General features: G+C 40.2%; 1 protein-coding gene across 12 annotated transcripts in view; it reads right to left on the reverse strand.

Moving 5' to 3' along the window:
- The window catches only part of THRAP3 (thyroid hormone receptor associated protein 3), a 73819-nt gene that overhangs the window by 11212 nt on the left and 47443 nt on the right, over window positions 1-15164 (reverse strand). For all 12 annotated transcript variants that reach the window (XM_043532303.1, XM_037882054.2, XM_037882058.1 and 9 more), the window contains 4 exons: window positions 11085-11246; window positions 6441-7346; window positions 3940-4680; window positions 529-701 (listed from right to left, as the gene is read on the reverse strand). In XM_043532303.1, coding sequence (XP_043388238.1) covers window positions 529-701; window positions 3940-4680; window positions 6441-7346; window positions 11085-11221 — 1957 coding nt within the window. In that variant the 5' untranslated portion in view covers window positions 11222-11246. The remainder of the gene's footprint in view (window positions 1-528; window positions 702-3939; window positions 4681-6440; window positions 7347-11084; window positions 11247-15164) is intronic.

Genomic DNA, 15164 nt, shown 5'->3' on the forward strand with positions numbered 1-15164 from the left:
GATTTTAGGAAAAGGCATGTGAGCTCTACCACCATGTCTGCAATGGCTTCAGAAAGTAAAAATGTGTAGCCAGGTGACAAACGGATGAGAGTCAATGGGTCTAGCAAAAGTGGAGGCCACCCACTTGAAATCAGAGAAATGGCACATGCCTGTGTCAGTGGTGAATTCTGCCTCAGTTGTGTTTAACAATGAACATATTTTTAAAACAAAAACTAAATTTATGCAAATCCATTAGACTACCCCAAATATCTGCAGATCCCACGCCAGTCTGCTGCAAGAGTGTTACTTTTTGCAGTTTTGAGGGTAGGCAAGACGGCCTCTCCCCTCTCCTCCTACAGCTAAATGCAAGAACTTGGGGAAAAACATCCCACATGGTTGCTATTTTACTCTATCACTTGTCCTGTTGGTCAGCAATTCTCTTGGGTAATTAACTAGCATGAATGGAACACCGTTCCAAGGAACGGATATAATGGGGTGGAGAAGCAAGGGGTGAACGTTCAACCAAGAATGTGTGGACACTTGACTCACCTTTTACATGATGGACTATAGTCACTATGTGCTGAGCAAACAATTCGGAAGGACTTCGCTGAGACTGAGCTGACTGTATATGGTGGAAAATGGAGCGGAACTCCTGCTCTTTTTTGTTGCTGTGTACTAAGTCACGACATAGCTTCCGCTCCTGCGCCAATAAACCACTTGGACTAGAAAAGAACACATTTTAAAAATATAACCATCATAAAACCACGCTAAACAGAAGCAGCTTTCAAACTGCAAGTTGACAACCTTCAAAGCAATAAACTGGACTTATTCCAGCCACTGCATTTCATATACTACTAGAAAGTCCTCTGTAATACAATTTTCAATGGTTCTGTGTTTGCCCCCTTATATGGCTTCTGAATTACAGGTTCCTCTTTTCTGCAAGGTTCATCACAAACTTCCCTATTTATAGCCAGATCTTGTTACAATATGCAAATGATGGGCTGTCTGATTCAGCCTTATATAGGAAGAGGTATATTTTACCTTCCTCCTCCCACCCCCAACATCTGGGGCTAGATTTTAATCTCAGAAGCAGTAGAGAGAACTGGATAGGACCAGGCCCAGAAGCTCATCTCAGCCATCATTTATCTGATGCCCAGGGGTGTTAAATATCCCAAAACCAGCGGAGGCAACCACAGAAGATGGAAGAAGGATCTTCAAAGCCCTGAAAAGGTTGGGTAAGACCTTAATATTGCCCTAGAATAAATCTAAGGAAAGCTGAATTTGTTAATAATAAATGTGCCTCACCACAATGGGCCATCAGACCCACACAGAGGATGAGAGAGTAGCATTAACAAAAGGTTGCTCAGAAACAGGAGAGCTAACTGTCCAGTATTGCTCAACCAACATCCCAGTTCTTGTATGTAAGTCAAACCCTTCCCAGCACATCATGGATCCCCCCCAGCCCTACATCCCTGGGGAAGAATAGCAGTCACCATCACCCTGCTGCAGCACAGAGAAGACTGATTTAAACGGAAGTGATTTAAAGCACCGAGCAGGAACTTTAAACTTTGATTTTAATCTTGTTTTACATTTGTACTTTAGTATAACCTTTCTTTAGGAAAATAACTCACCAATGAGAATGGACATTTAAAACATGTTGATCTACCATTAAATGTAGCCTTGACACTAAATTTGGTACCATTTGCTAACCAGGAGGATACACTGTATCTATACACATTTATTTAAGCAATTATATAGCATTACTTACTTTTGTTCAGATTCTTACATTATTACATTATAAAATGGTGACTGATGCATTTCTTACACACTAGGTGCTAATTTTTTTACGTGTGATTTGTGTCAAGCTGCATTCAGATGAAAACTGAAATTCAATTAAAAATGCAGAAAAACAGCATTTTAGAATTTTTTGATTAAATAAAGCTCCCTTAAATGTGCCAGATACATAAGAAAAAACTGACTGACTAAGCAAAGGAAGTCTGAACTGTAGTGAGTGAATGGACTGCTTATGGTCACAATGGGCCAGATTTTCAAAAGGTATCTAAAGATGCAGATAAGTGTCTAGTGGGATTACAAAAGCACCGGAGTTAAGCACCTGACTCCCACTGAAGTTAATGGGAGTTCGGTACCGTGGGTGCTTAAATGCTTTTGTAAACCCAGTAGGCACCTACATATCTTTGAAACTCTGGCCCCATGTTCTTCACGTTCTTAGAACTAGTAGATCTTATTCTCTCCCACTCAGTTATTATTCATAGACAAGAAGAGGAAAACAAGCTTTCCTACTTTTTTGGCTCTTAATGGATTTTTCATCTTTGAATGAACTAGTCCAACAGAAGACAAATCACCTCGCTACACCTGCTAGCTACACTGAAACCAAAAGTAATTAAAGTAAATGCTTTCTAGCCCAACAGAAACTGAAAGCATTCTCTCCAGACTAAAAATAATGAAAATATAGATCCTTAATGCAGTACACAACATTGTTTCCCCCCAATTCTGTATAAAAAAGCAACACCCTGATTGAGTTGGGGATTTGTCCTGTGTTGAGCAAGGGGTTGGATTAGATGACCTCCTGAGGTCCCTTCCAACCTTGATATTCTATGAACTCATTAAAACTGAAGAGGCTCACTGATGCAGTATTTATTTACATTATTTTAACAGATTATGATAAATCTAGGCCTTAACATAGGTTATCATAATTTCAAATTTAATTTTAAACTGATTTTTAAAAAGAAAAGTGTATTTAATATAAAGTCTGATTTTTTTAAAGTGAGGGTTTTTCATCCGCTTTGCTGCAGCAGAATATAATCCACCATCTCCACAGCACACATCCCATGTATAGAATTGCTTCAGTAGAAGCAAATCCTGTGGCTCAGAAAAGACTGTTTTTTAAAGCACATCCAAACTGCATTATAACGCTGTAATGGTAATTCTGATCACTTATTGTTTGCATGTTCAAAGTGCTGTTCAGATATTAATCCCTAAAACCCATGTTGCATGTCCTCACATGTGACTCACATGCCATTAGCAGCCATCTTAGTTCCTTTCTCTTCATTCCTGCCGAGTTTTAGCACTCCCTCCAGTGTTCCACAGAGCAAACTGACATTTATTGACTAGTTTCAGAGTAGCAGCCGTGTTAGTCTGTATCCGCAAAAAGAAAAGGAGTACTTGTGGCACCTTAGAGACTAACAAATTTATTTGAGCATAACCATTGCATTTGAGCATAAGCATTGCATCCGATGAAGTGAGCTGTAGCTCACGAAAGTTTATGCTCAAATAAATTTGTTAGTCTCTAAGGTGCCACAAATACTCCTTTTTTATTTATTGACTAGTAGCTCTTCCCTTTAGCAGAACTAACTTTATTGAGCATCCCCTAGTGGTCTCCTGAAGCACCAGAGCCTTACAGAAAATTTTAAGTGGCTTTTGGGGCTTCTAGGAGGATTTCACTAGCAATGTTACCATACATTGAGAAGAGAACAAAGTGCCTTGCAAACATACATTTTTCAAGCTGTAACGCTGACATTGCAACATTCTGAGTAGCTCTGGACAGTGGAGAGCAGAATTTGATTACTTTTGAACACGGAATGGTGTGGCTTGAATGAAGGACTGGGATCCAGAATCTCCCAAGTTCTAAACTAGTGTCTTTGCACTGACTTCCTGGGTAGCTCAGGGAAAGTCACTCAAACTTTAAGCTTCACTTTCTCCATCTGCAAAATGGGGATAACATGATTCACCTTCCACACAGGAGAGTCATATTGGTGTGTTAACATTTAGAGATTCATGTGCTCTCTGTGACAAATGACGTGTTGGTAGCTGATTGTACAATATTCTTTATTTAACCTGCCTATGTTTCAGAGAGATCCACAAGGGGTTGGGGGGTGGGGGAGAAGGGGAAATAGGCTAGTGAAGCCACTACCTAGATTTAACTTAAAGGCAAATCCTTACCGTGCAAGATCTTCATCAAAGGAATCCATTCGGACATTGACCTGGGCCTCCCGGGTAATGGAAAAGGAGGATTTGCCAGTGGCTAAACCATCTCCTCTGGTTCCTGGCTTCTCCCGACTCTCGGAGGCCTTTCTCAGAGGTGGTGATGTACTTTTTTCCTGACTTGCTTTGTAAGCAGTTACTCTAAAATTCTTTTCAGGAACAAACCCCCTGTGACCAGCTTCTGCTCTCTTGGATGCTAGCTTGTCTTCCTTTTTAGATCTTTCAGAATAGGGATCCTCCTCCATTTCCTCAGCTTTCCTTTGCTTCTCCTTTGCAGATGGTAAGAACACTATGCCTTCCCATTTACCTGGCCTATCCTCATCCTGAATTTTGCTGGAGGTTGCTACCACTTTAGACATGAATTTGGGCTCATCATCAAACTCCGAATCCTTTCGGCCCTTTGCCTTGTCTTTCTTATCCTGTTCATCCATCTCGTCTTTGCCATAATGACCTTCCTTGTGGAACTCTGCCATCTTCAGCTTCTCAAAGTCATCTCGAAACTTATAGCGTTTAGGAGACTGGCTACTGCGATAAGGCTTTTCAGGGTCAGTTTTGGAGGTGTACAGGTCTGATTTCATCTTTCCATCTCCTAAACCCAATTCAGAGAAGCCTCCCTTCTCTTTCATTTTTTCCTTTTCAACATTTGTTAGTTTCTGTTCCTTGTCTTTCCCATTCTCAGTCTTCTGTTCTTCCAAATACCTATTTAAAAAACAAACAAACACACACACACATACACACACACACACACACACATTTAAGCAATTCTCTTATTAAAGTATAGACAAGAGTCTTTAATTCCTAAAATTCAAAGCAAGCAAACAAGTCTTAAAAATTCCAAGACATAAAAACATACAGAAGTCTCTCTCTGGTCCCTGATAAATAAGGTAAAATGTAAAGCTACCCAAATGTTTACTTTAGAAGACATGAATATGGTCTTAATATATTCAGCGAACGGGCTGGAAGATGGGTATGCAAAATGGATGGTGTGAAGTTCAAGAGCAAAGTGGAACAGCAAAAAGCTCTTCTTGAGCAAATAAAAAGAGAACCAACTTACCCACATTTTCTAAGGAAAATATTAAGGTCTTACCCAGTTTGTTTAGTCACTTACAAACCTGGTTCAGAAGAATTAACACATCAAAACTTTCAACTTGGACTGTTCTGCTTTAAACAACACACTGGAAATAAATGCCTCAAAAGCTACGTCACATTTTGGATGCAAGTTTCCTAGGAAAGCTAAACATTTCATATACTGTAAACACAAATAAAAGCAAAAATAAAAAGGTTAATGGGAAAAAGATTTCTTCTCTTGGGAGGACAGACAGGCACTTTATTCTAGAACTGGGAATGACAATCCCCCAAACCAATTTAAAGTTTAACACATGCTGGTGAAAGATTATCAGCACATATTTCAATGGGATAGTGGTGGGTTAAGTCTAAAGCACCTCACACTATTTTAAAAGTCAAGAGTGGAGCAAGACCTAGTTCTGCTATCATCATCAGAGCTCTTTGATAATTAATAGAACTTGCTCCAAATAATCTTAAATTAACAGAGAGAAATGAAAATGATTAACGAGCATTTGAGAACACAACAGTACCTTTCGAGTGAGGAGGTCCTTTAAAATGAAATTAATTAGAGGGACACTTGTCAGGGGTTTTGGGCTGCTGACTGGACCATATCAGAAAGATACTCCTATACTGGAGATTTTTTTTTCCTGATTCCAATCATACATAAAATGTACCCCAATGCATGTGCACCATCACTCTCACTGTGTTTGTATTGGTTTGTTTCTATTAGGATACACAATTAGTTGTGTGTTTAAGTTTTTTAAACAAAATTTTTCCCTTTGCAAACCTATAACATTTGCTGGAGTCCAACAGCCACAAGCCTACTCGCTTTGGGATAGATTTCAAGAGGGAATCAATATTTTGTCTGTTAAATTTGACAGTGCCCAAAAGCAAGCAAACAAGCCTTCTGCAAGTGAAGGTTTTAGTTGCATCAGCACCTCTTCCCCCAAAATCAGCAAGTCTGGCATCAGCAGCACCAACCGAATTTTTGATGCTCCAACATCCATTTAAAATTGAGAAATGCCCCAAAATAAGTAATTAACCATATGTGAGCTAGGGAATATACAACCACAAATATATATGTTATATGTAGTGATTCAGGAATGTGACAATTTTTAGACTAATAAAAAAAAATCAAATTTCTGGAAAGCTCCTTGAGCACTTTAAAAATTTATAAAAATAACCTTCAAGTTTAAAAGGGAATTCTGAGGTATCTATGTCATCTTTACAACACTAACAAAGTTATGATGTTAAGAAAACAAAACTAGAGAACTACTTCCTATAATGCAGAATCAGGCCTACGACTCAATGAGAGTTACGCACACCTCCTCAATTCCCCCACCCCAGAGTACCTGGCACGTGAATTGAACACAAAGGAAAAATGCACAACTTGCCTCTTTGAGAAGGCTGCCCCACCAGGAGTTGCTGCTTCCTCCTTCTGCGAGGCACCATAAATTGAACCGATTGTCGTGGGACTTTTACACACAGGACTCTTCCTTGTTGGGCTCAATCCTGATGAACCATGGTCAAACGGACCCTGATGTGAGCCTGTCTGAAATGAGGCACTGCTTTGTAAAACAGACCCCAGCTGTGAGGGGTTTGACAGTGGAGGACTGGGCTTCTGCAATGGACTTGGCCGAGGAGAACGGCGCCTCACCACAACAGACTGGAGAGGGCTTTTTAGCGCAGGACTGCGCTCTCTTGGGCTAAGCTCAGGCACGGCAGATGCTCTTGACACTGAACTTGTGCTGTAAGTGCTCATGTCTTGCCATGGCTTTGACCCCTCAGACACCTTGACATCTTGAGCAGCTCCTCCCGAAAACAGCGGATCCTTCGAATCATCACCTTGATTATCTCCTGCTGCCTGTGATGCCCGGGTGTCCTTGGAAGAGGATTTTTTTTCCTTTATGGACCTACGCTTGGAAGACTCAACTCGGCTGTGGTTCGAGGAAGACCGGGAAGATGAAGACCTCCTTGACCTATCAGAAGATGACTTATCAGAGTTTCTAGAATGGCTTCTTGATCTTGGTGATGGAGACCTTCTCTTCGGCGATCGGGAGCGGGAACGCCCCCTACGAGGGCTGTAGGCTTGGCGATAATTTTGCCAATTTGACCTGTAATTTCCATAGCCTCCTCGGTTATATTGGCCCCATGGATAAAATCCTCGGTTCCGTCCACGGAAATAATATGGTCTCCTATACCCTCTGTTATGACCTCTGAAATCCCGACTCTGATACACTCTTGGGTGGTTCCTTTCTCTGTTGTGAGATGGAGAATATGATCTTGAACGGGACCTAGAACTAAAAAAGAAAACAGTATTTGGAAACCTCTCTCTCTCTCTCTCAATGCAGCCTTCTGTTTGAAAAAGAGTTTTAAATGTTATTTTACTGGTTTTATGTAGGGGTCACAGTCCCTTAAGTGATTTTTCCTTTGCTCATGCGAACACTACACCTTTTCTCCCAGTGAACACTGTTGCCCCATCCACACACAATCCCTGGCAGTAATTTCACGACATCTGAACTACAGCTGGACAGGAAATCAACCTCCTTAGAATCACGGCTGAGACCATGATAGGGATACATTTGTTCTGACTATCCTCAGACTAACGTGGCTGGTACCCACCTTCAGAAATCCAAGTGGCATGTCTCTCAAATGTCCAGTCTTCACAGTTCAAAGAGTGCCAAGGCTATCTCTAATCCTTGGTATCCAGCAGGGCGGGAATGCATTTCTACCCCATAAGGCCAGCGCTGTCTCTTGTAACAGACTGAACTCTCCCTTCTTTGCAGCCCCTAAATATCTCATATGCTTTTAATTTAAACAGGATTTCAAAAGGAAAACCCTTTCCTTGCCAGAGAAATTAAATGAACTTCAACACTTGTAAGTGAAAATGGTAGCACTGAAGAGAAAAACCAAGGACTGACTTCTCTATATTTCTAATCTCAAACCATACATGAATTGCTGTTGTTCTTAATCTTGATCTCCATCAAGTAAAATAAAGACAGAGCATCAAGAAAAGATTGCCGAAGGCATTTAACGTATCCCTAGCCTGATGCCACATGATGGCACTGTTTATCAACACACGTCAGCTTGCTTTTCAAGGGGTAGATATAAGCATGCAGGTTATGAATGGAAGAAGGAAGAGAACGGAATTTAGGACTAAATGGGAGTGTTCATATCTGGGGTTACAGATTTAAAGAACACAACATTTCAGGGGATATGTAAGTGCTGATCAGAGGTGGAGAAATAAAAGGTGTTTTTCCAATATAATTGGATTCCCCTTAGTTTTATCAAGTATTTAAAAACCTGCAGTAGTTGCAGTTTTAAAAGTAGTATCATGGCTCAGGATTAATCAGGTTAATGTACTTTATGAATATTGGACAACTGCAAAGTTGTACTGACAGGGAAGGGTATTAGCAACTATGTTCTCGTAAAATATGAAGAAAACTCCAACACTACACAGGGTTAAAAATCCCTGCAGCAAATCTCACTCACTGCTTTTGATGATGGATATTTACTGCAAACATTAAAACACTTTTCTTACTGTATTAATAAAGTTCCAGTTATCTAAAGAGTTGACTAACTCTGGCAGTAACAGTATTTAGGTATCTTATCCTGACGGGCATCAGCTTCTACATCTCTCTCCCCAAAATATTAGTAACTGCATAACACTTTGTCACTGAAGTTTCTAAAGCTTAAAGTCAATTCTCACTTTTTAATTGGGTTAAAATGAGGTTCTCTTTTGTCCAATTATCAAATACACTAATGTTTAACAGGCAATGGCTTATGTTACAGCTGTAGTAACATCTGGTGTAAATCTGTGTCAATATAAATTGTTCATCATCTCCTGATAGAATTTGTCCTCCTTTATTCAAAACAAGAAAACAGTGCAACTTACCTTAGATACTTTCTCATTTGAAAACAGTATCAACACAAGAAAGAAGGAAAGAGACATGCAGAGGCAGGCAGTGAAAATGAACGGATTAAGAGCAGTTCTCCGAAAGCACTAAGCAGAATTCACATGCTCCCGTCCCCAGGCGCCTACTGCATTTGTTACCAATTACTAGTGAGGGACCTGTTGCATGCTGCTTCCAAAATCCATTGTGTCATTTTATTGAGGCATGGAACATGAAAATCTCACTCCAAAATCTGCAGAGACTGTTCACAAGAAATTATTTAAAAAGGATGCAGTATGCAAAATACAATATACATGTGCCAGAAGTGATAATTATTTTGGACTGCATGGCTAGCCAGTTAATTTAATATACATTGTTCTCAAGTTCTGGCCATTCCACTCTTTTTACAACGGTCAAAAATGAAAAGAAACAGCAACATACTTGACCCTACAAACAAAAGTTAAGTACACAAGACTAACCGGAAGCAAACATGCAGAAAGAGCACAGAATACAAGTCAAAAAACCAAGGGACATGGAAAGCAAAATGATGTCCCCAATTTTTTTTTCCGAAACACAGATTAATTTTCTAGTCTCTTCTCCCTAAGATATTGCACTACACCTACCTCAGTGAGTATGTGAAAGCCTTGCAAGAAGATGACTTGTCTATATTAACCCTCTCCATTCCAATTCTCTTAACAATTTATTACCACCACCCAAGTTGTTTCAGCAGCAACACAAGACAAGAGAGATTTGCCCTGTTCGATTTAATGCATCTGGATTTCCATTTATCATAGTTTCTTCAATGTTGGCCAGATCCTCCAAAGCTATACTGCACCCTTTCTAATACTTCAGCTTCCCTGCAAAAGAACTCAGTTCCACTTGAGTCTCCATCTCTGCTTTGGTTTTGTCCTGGCCCTCTCTTCTTTCTGACTGTATTTTTATTATGTTTCTGTATCTTAAAAAATCCCTTTTAATAATTAACAGTTGCATATGTTTACAAGCCTAGCAATGTTCAGAATCTTAATGATGCATTTAAGATTCAAGAAAAAGCAGATGAACATCATAACATATATCCCAACTGGAATAGAGGGTTTTTTGTTTTGTTTTTTTAAGTGAAGATCATTACCAAATGGTGGTGGCCTTGCAAGATATAAAAGCCTTAACTACTCACGTAGGATACTGGGTGATAAAAATCCATGCTTTCTTTTTATTTAGTCTTAAATTGGTCCAGTCAGAAGTAATTCAGAGATACAGCAACTATCATGCACACTGAGGATTTCTCACCATAGATCTCAGCAGTTAGATTAACTAATTTACATGATCTGCCCATAGTTACCATTGCAGAATTCAGTTATTGACTCCCCTCGTGCTAGAGCACCTCCTCCCCGCCCCCTTTCCCATCAGAGGCTTAGACTGACATTCTGGAAGAGACCCTCCTGAACTCAACTCTAAGAAATGCATGACTTTTCCTAAAGACCTTTTTTAAAGCGGTTATCAATAAAGTGGGGGGCGGGGGGATAGAGAGAGAAGAAGAGAACAGAGAAGCTAACAAATGAAAAGAAGGAGCACGTTTCGCTGTGGAATCTCTCAGCTGTCTTTCCCATTTGTCAGTTCCGACAAGAACTGATGCCAAAAATGTCAACACTCTCTGATTTCAGGCCCTTAAATCATTAAAGTGAATAATTTACAAAAAAATTGATCAAGAACAACTTAGGTCTGTTAAGAGATTTAAAATGAAGCCGTAAGTACAGATGTTATCTACTGCATAACAAAATAAAATTTATTCTTTCCTCCATTTAATCTGGGTCAACATTCCTTCACTAACAGCACAGCGTTCTGAGGATCATCATCTACATATATCAGAAACAGACGGGAATGTTACATTAAAATGATCAGCGATTACTAAAGAGTGCAGAAGAATGCAAGACATGCCTGTTGTAGGACACACTATCAATAGCATATTGCGAGACAGAACAGAGAGCAAACAAAATCAGTAACCCAAGACACAGAACACTTAAGCTACTCTAGAATCTAACAAAAGGGTTTTCACAGGAGGGCTTGTTAGTGCAGCCACCATCTGAGCAGAACAGAGGGAGAAGAAAAACTCTTTGAAATCAAAGGGTGCAATCAAGCCGCATGCATTACCTGAGCCTGCGTTTTCTTGATCGCGAGACAGAACGGGAGCGTGAACGGGATTTGGAGAAGGATCGGGAGCGTGATCTCGATCCAGATCTTGAACGAGACGAGCGGGATCCAGATTTTGATTTGTTAGTTTTCGACATCTTTGAAAGCTCCTTTCAGTCACACCTGGTTGATATATAGGGGAAGGAAAATAAAAAACAAGTCAGTGAACAGTTCTAACTGCTTGGTTAGCTTCTCTCTCTGGCAGTTTTGATAGTTCCAGAGACTCATACAGTTGCTGCTGAATCATGAAACCTTTTAATTCCTCTTTGCAAAAAGAAAAACTCTGGAGTGCAAAATTTTTTTTAAAAAGAAGCAATGTAGCACAGAAACAGGAAGCAGAAGGAGGCCTCTGTGCTTTTTCAAGCATCCTTTTGCTCCAGATAAGTGAGTTAATTTCACCCCGTCATTACCAATAATTATGGTGTCTGTTTAAAAAAAAAAAAGTGAATTAGCTCAGGTTTTCCATAAAGCTTTCTTCTGCTTTACATTTTCGAAAGGAAAAGCAGAGTAAGATGCCATCAGTAAAATAATCATCCTCCAAGATATCCTAATTTCACTCCGTTAGACGTAGATCTATTCAACCATGAAATGAAGTTCTGGACATCTTACAAGCCTCACTGCTCCAAGTGTGGTCCATGCAGTTCTACAATCAGTTACAAGAGTACAACACTCACTGCTGAGTCCAGCTGCAGTCCTTCTCAGTATTCATCCAGTGTTTCAAGTATTGACAATAAAGAAGACTATCCCAAAGCATTAAAGGACTTGAGAGAACCACTAGATTATATAGACACTTTATTAAAAAACGTGAATTTACCTGTGCTAGTTTCAGGAATATACCCAAGAAAAGCCAGACCAACCTCTTTGAAAGAGACCTTACTGCCCACACAATTGTTTCATTTATACCACTACCCAATCCCTACCAGACATACAACTCTTGAGGAAGGAACCAATAACGAAGAGCCATTGGAAAATGACATGTTGAAGGAAAACTTGTTGGGTAGTCTTGCTGTGGTTTTTCAATGGCTCTTCATTATTGGGTCCTTCCTCAAGATTTGGCTAAATTATAGGTAACAGATATAAAACATCTTAGATTAGGAGAGTAATTTCAGGAAATGTATTAAAAATTTGGAACAAATAAACCAAGTAAAATTCAGATGTGATATTTTGTATTTAGAACTGATGAACTATTCTTCTTTATCAGTATCTAATTAAGTCACAAAGTCTTGGTACGCATTTTTCAGGGCCCAGATATAGATCTTAAGAAGTCTAATCATGCAAGTTATAAATGCCCTCCCTTGCATACTCATTTCCAAAGAGTACTAGGCATAATTCTAGCGTACCACAGTCAGGGTCTACTGCCATTTCTACTTCATAGCTCCAAAGCAGCAGCAGCAAGTCTCATTCCTCACTTTGTTCAGCGACAAAGCAAATCTTTAGAACTCAAATTCTACAGTGCTGCAAAGAATCCACCAACTTTCAACTGCTACTGGCTTCAACAAAACTTTCCCACTCAAAGTGAAAATGCTCCAGCCTCTCAGTTACTGAAGGAAAGGAAGAAAGTGCTGTTCCTCAGCGTAAACTCTCTTTATTCATTCCAAGATAGCACTTACTGGGGTGAAAGAAGGGTTAAATCCTAATGCATTTGGATTTCTAAGGGGTCTTCACTGGCAGCGCTTTAATGTGGCTTGTGTAGCCGCAGCATAGCACTGGGACAGAGGTTTCCCAGCACTCTTTAAAAAAAACCACCACCACACCAAAAAAAACAACCCACCATCTCCACGAGAGGAATAGCTCCCAGCGCTGGTGCACTGTCTACACTGGCACTTTACAGCGCTGAAACTTGCAGCATTCGGGGGGTGGGGGGGTTCCACACCCCTGAGCGAACAAGTTCCAGCACTGTAAAGTGCCAGTGTAGACAAGCCCTAAGTAGTCTACATTAGTGCTTGGCATAAAGCAATTAAATTTTACCTCCAAATGACAGAGCAAAACTGAAAAGAACAAATGCTCCCAGTTTTAGCAAGAAAGCTAGATGGTATTCAATTCATCAAGCCCTAAACTTCACTGGATAATAGAACCAGCACCAAATTATTTAGCATGTAACAGGACATTGATTCTCAACTGGTGAAATGCAGACCCCATTAAGAAGCAGAACTTTAATGGGAGCACAACTGGAAAAAGGTACCAAAATGGGATGTGTAATGCAACTTCTGCCTGAAACATGAGCAGAAATTTTGGATCGGTTTCAACACATACTCCTGCCTCTTCGGTTTTCCTCAATTCTTTTCCCACTTGCCTTCCACACCCTACTTTAGAATTCTGATGTATTAAGAGGTTTTAGAGCAGGGGCCTAAGAGAACAAACAAGCAAGAAAGAACCAGTCAGGTTTCTGGGGAAACACTGGAAAATATGTGCATTCATAAAACAAGTCTGACAACATTCTCTCCATGATATTTTGTTTGCCATTCAAATAAATCCATATCAGGAAATTCCCCACATCAGGAATCAGCTGTCCCCCCCCCCCCCCCAACAACTTAAAACAATAAGATTTGGATACAGATGGCAGCAAAGAAAACACAAGCGCTGTTTGATCACTCATGCAGTTTCCTTATTATAAATGTGAAATTGGTGCACGTAGAACCTAATGAGAGTACAGTGGCAAAATATATGTATTCATTATACATTCCTTATGATAGTGCTGATTCTTCATTTGAAATGGGTGTGTGTGTTTGGTGTTTTTGGATGTTTTGGAACATGTCACATAGAATTCATAAAATAAGAATAAGGCTGCAGAAGAATTAAACATTAAAACAATAAAAAAAACCTCTACACACCTACATGCATATCTGGACAACATGCACCTTCCAGATTAAGGTGTTTTACTTACATCTTTTCCACAGGCTTACAGGAAGAATCACCAGTTTTACCAACTGGAAAAAATGAGGTATCTTTTATAATCCTGCATTTTGTGTCAATCACAATACAAATAAATTTGTTAGTCTCTAAGGTGCCACATGTCCTCCTTTTCTTTTTGACAATACAGTGAGACACACCCACACATGCTTTAGGCATCTGGCAATCTGAGACAGCAAGGCAGAACTCCTCCATGTTAACTAATTCTTATATGAAATTTAGCATGCAAAGCCCTTTACAGCAAAAAGAGAGGCAGCTTCTGAGGCTGTCACTGGTATTTTAAGGAAACATGATCTTAATTTAAATCTGAGTATTAGAAAGATGATTTGCTACTAACTTTCCCTTTATTTTAGGCCCTGATCTATTATATTCACTTCTTCAAAATGCCATAGGCAGGTCAGTTTCAGACACTAGGTAATGTGAATTGTGCTTTTTTTTTTACTACCTGGTTGTATTCTGTAGTCCCCAATCAGTTATAAATCTTCTACCATTAAGCCTGCACTGCTTCCATAAAAGGTGAACTGCCGACACACAGACACACAAAATTGTTCTCTTTGTTTCTTTAGGATACATAACCTAAAGCTTACTGTAAAATAGATATTCCACTTTTTTTTTTATTATTAAACATTAGTAATTCAGGTCTTGCCTATTCAAGGGAATGAACTGCTATGTGAGCAGCAGGCAGGCTCGGTGCCGACGTTCTTGTCAGCACCGGGGGAGAGCGCGCTGTCCGTACCGGGTCTATTTTTGGTGCCGAAGGGACCAGTGCCAAGGAGATCCTCCCTGCACTGGAAGTCAGGTCCCTGCCTCTGTGCTCCGCGACTGGAATGGTCGGAGGTGCCTGCCTTCGGTGCTGACAGCACTGAGGGTAAGGATCTTGCAGGAGACCCTTTACCCTTGTGAAAGTCTCTGCTCAGAGACAGTTGGGCTTCTTGCCTCTCTGCCTGAGAGGGTGAAGCCATGCTCCCAATTGGTTCGGACCTGGCCAGGGAGAGGGTTTGACAGTGCCCGTCTCCAGAGGTGGCTGCAGAGATTTCTGCTTGAGAAGCATTTTCAGCCACAGGTCCCTGTCACGACAAGCCCTGGTTTTGAGGCTCGTGCAATGGACACATTTAGCAGGGATATGTGTCT

The sequence above is a fragment of the Chelonia mydas genome, chromosome 19 (genome assembly GCF_015237465.2).
Source record: "Chelonia mydas isolate rCheMyd1 chromosome 19, rCheMyd1.pri.v2, whole genome shotgun sequence".
In the NCBI taxonomy this organism is placed as follows: Eukaryota; Metazoa; Chordata; order Testudines; family Cheloniidae; genus Chelonia; species Chelonia mydas.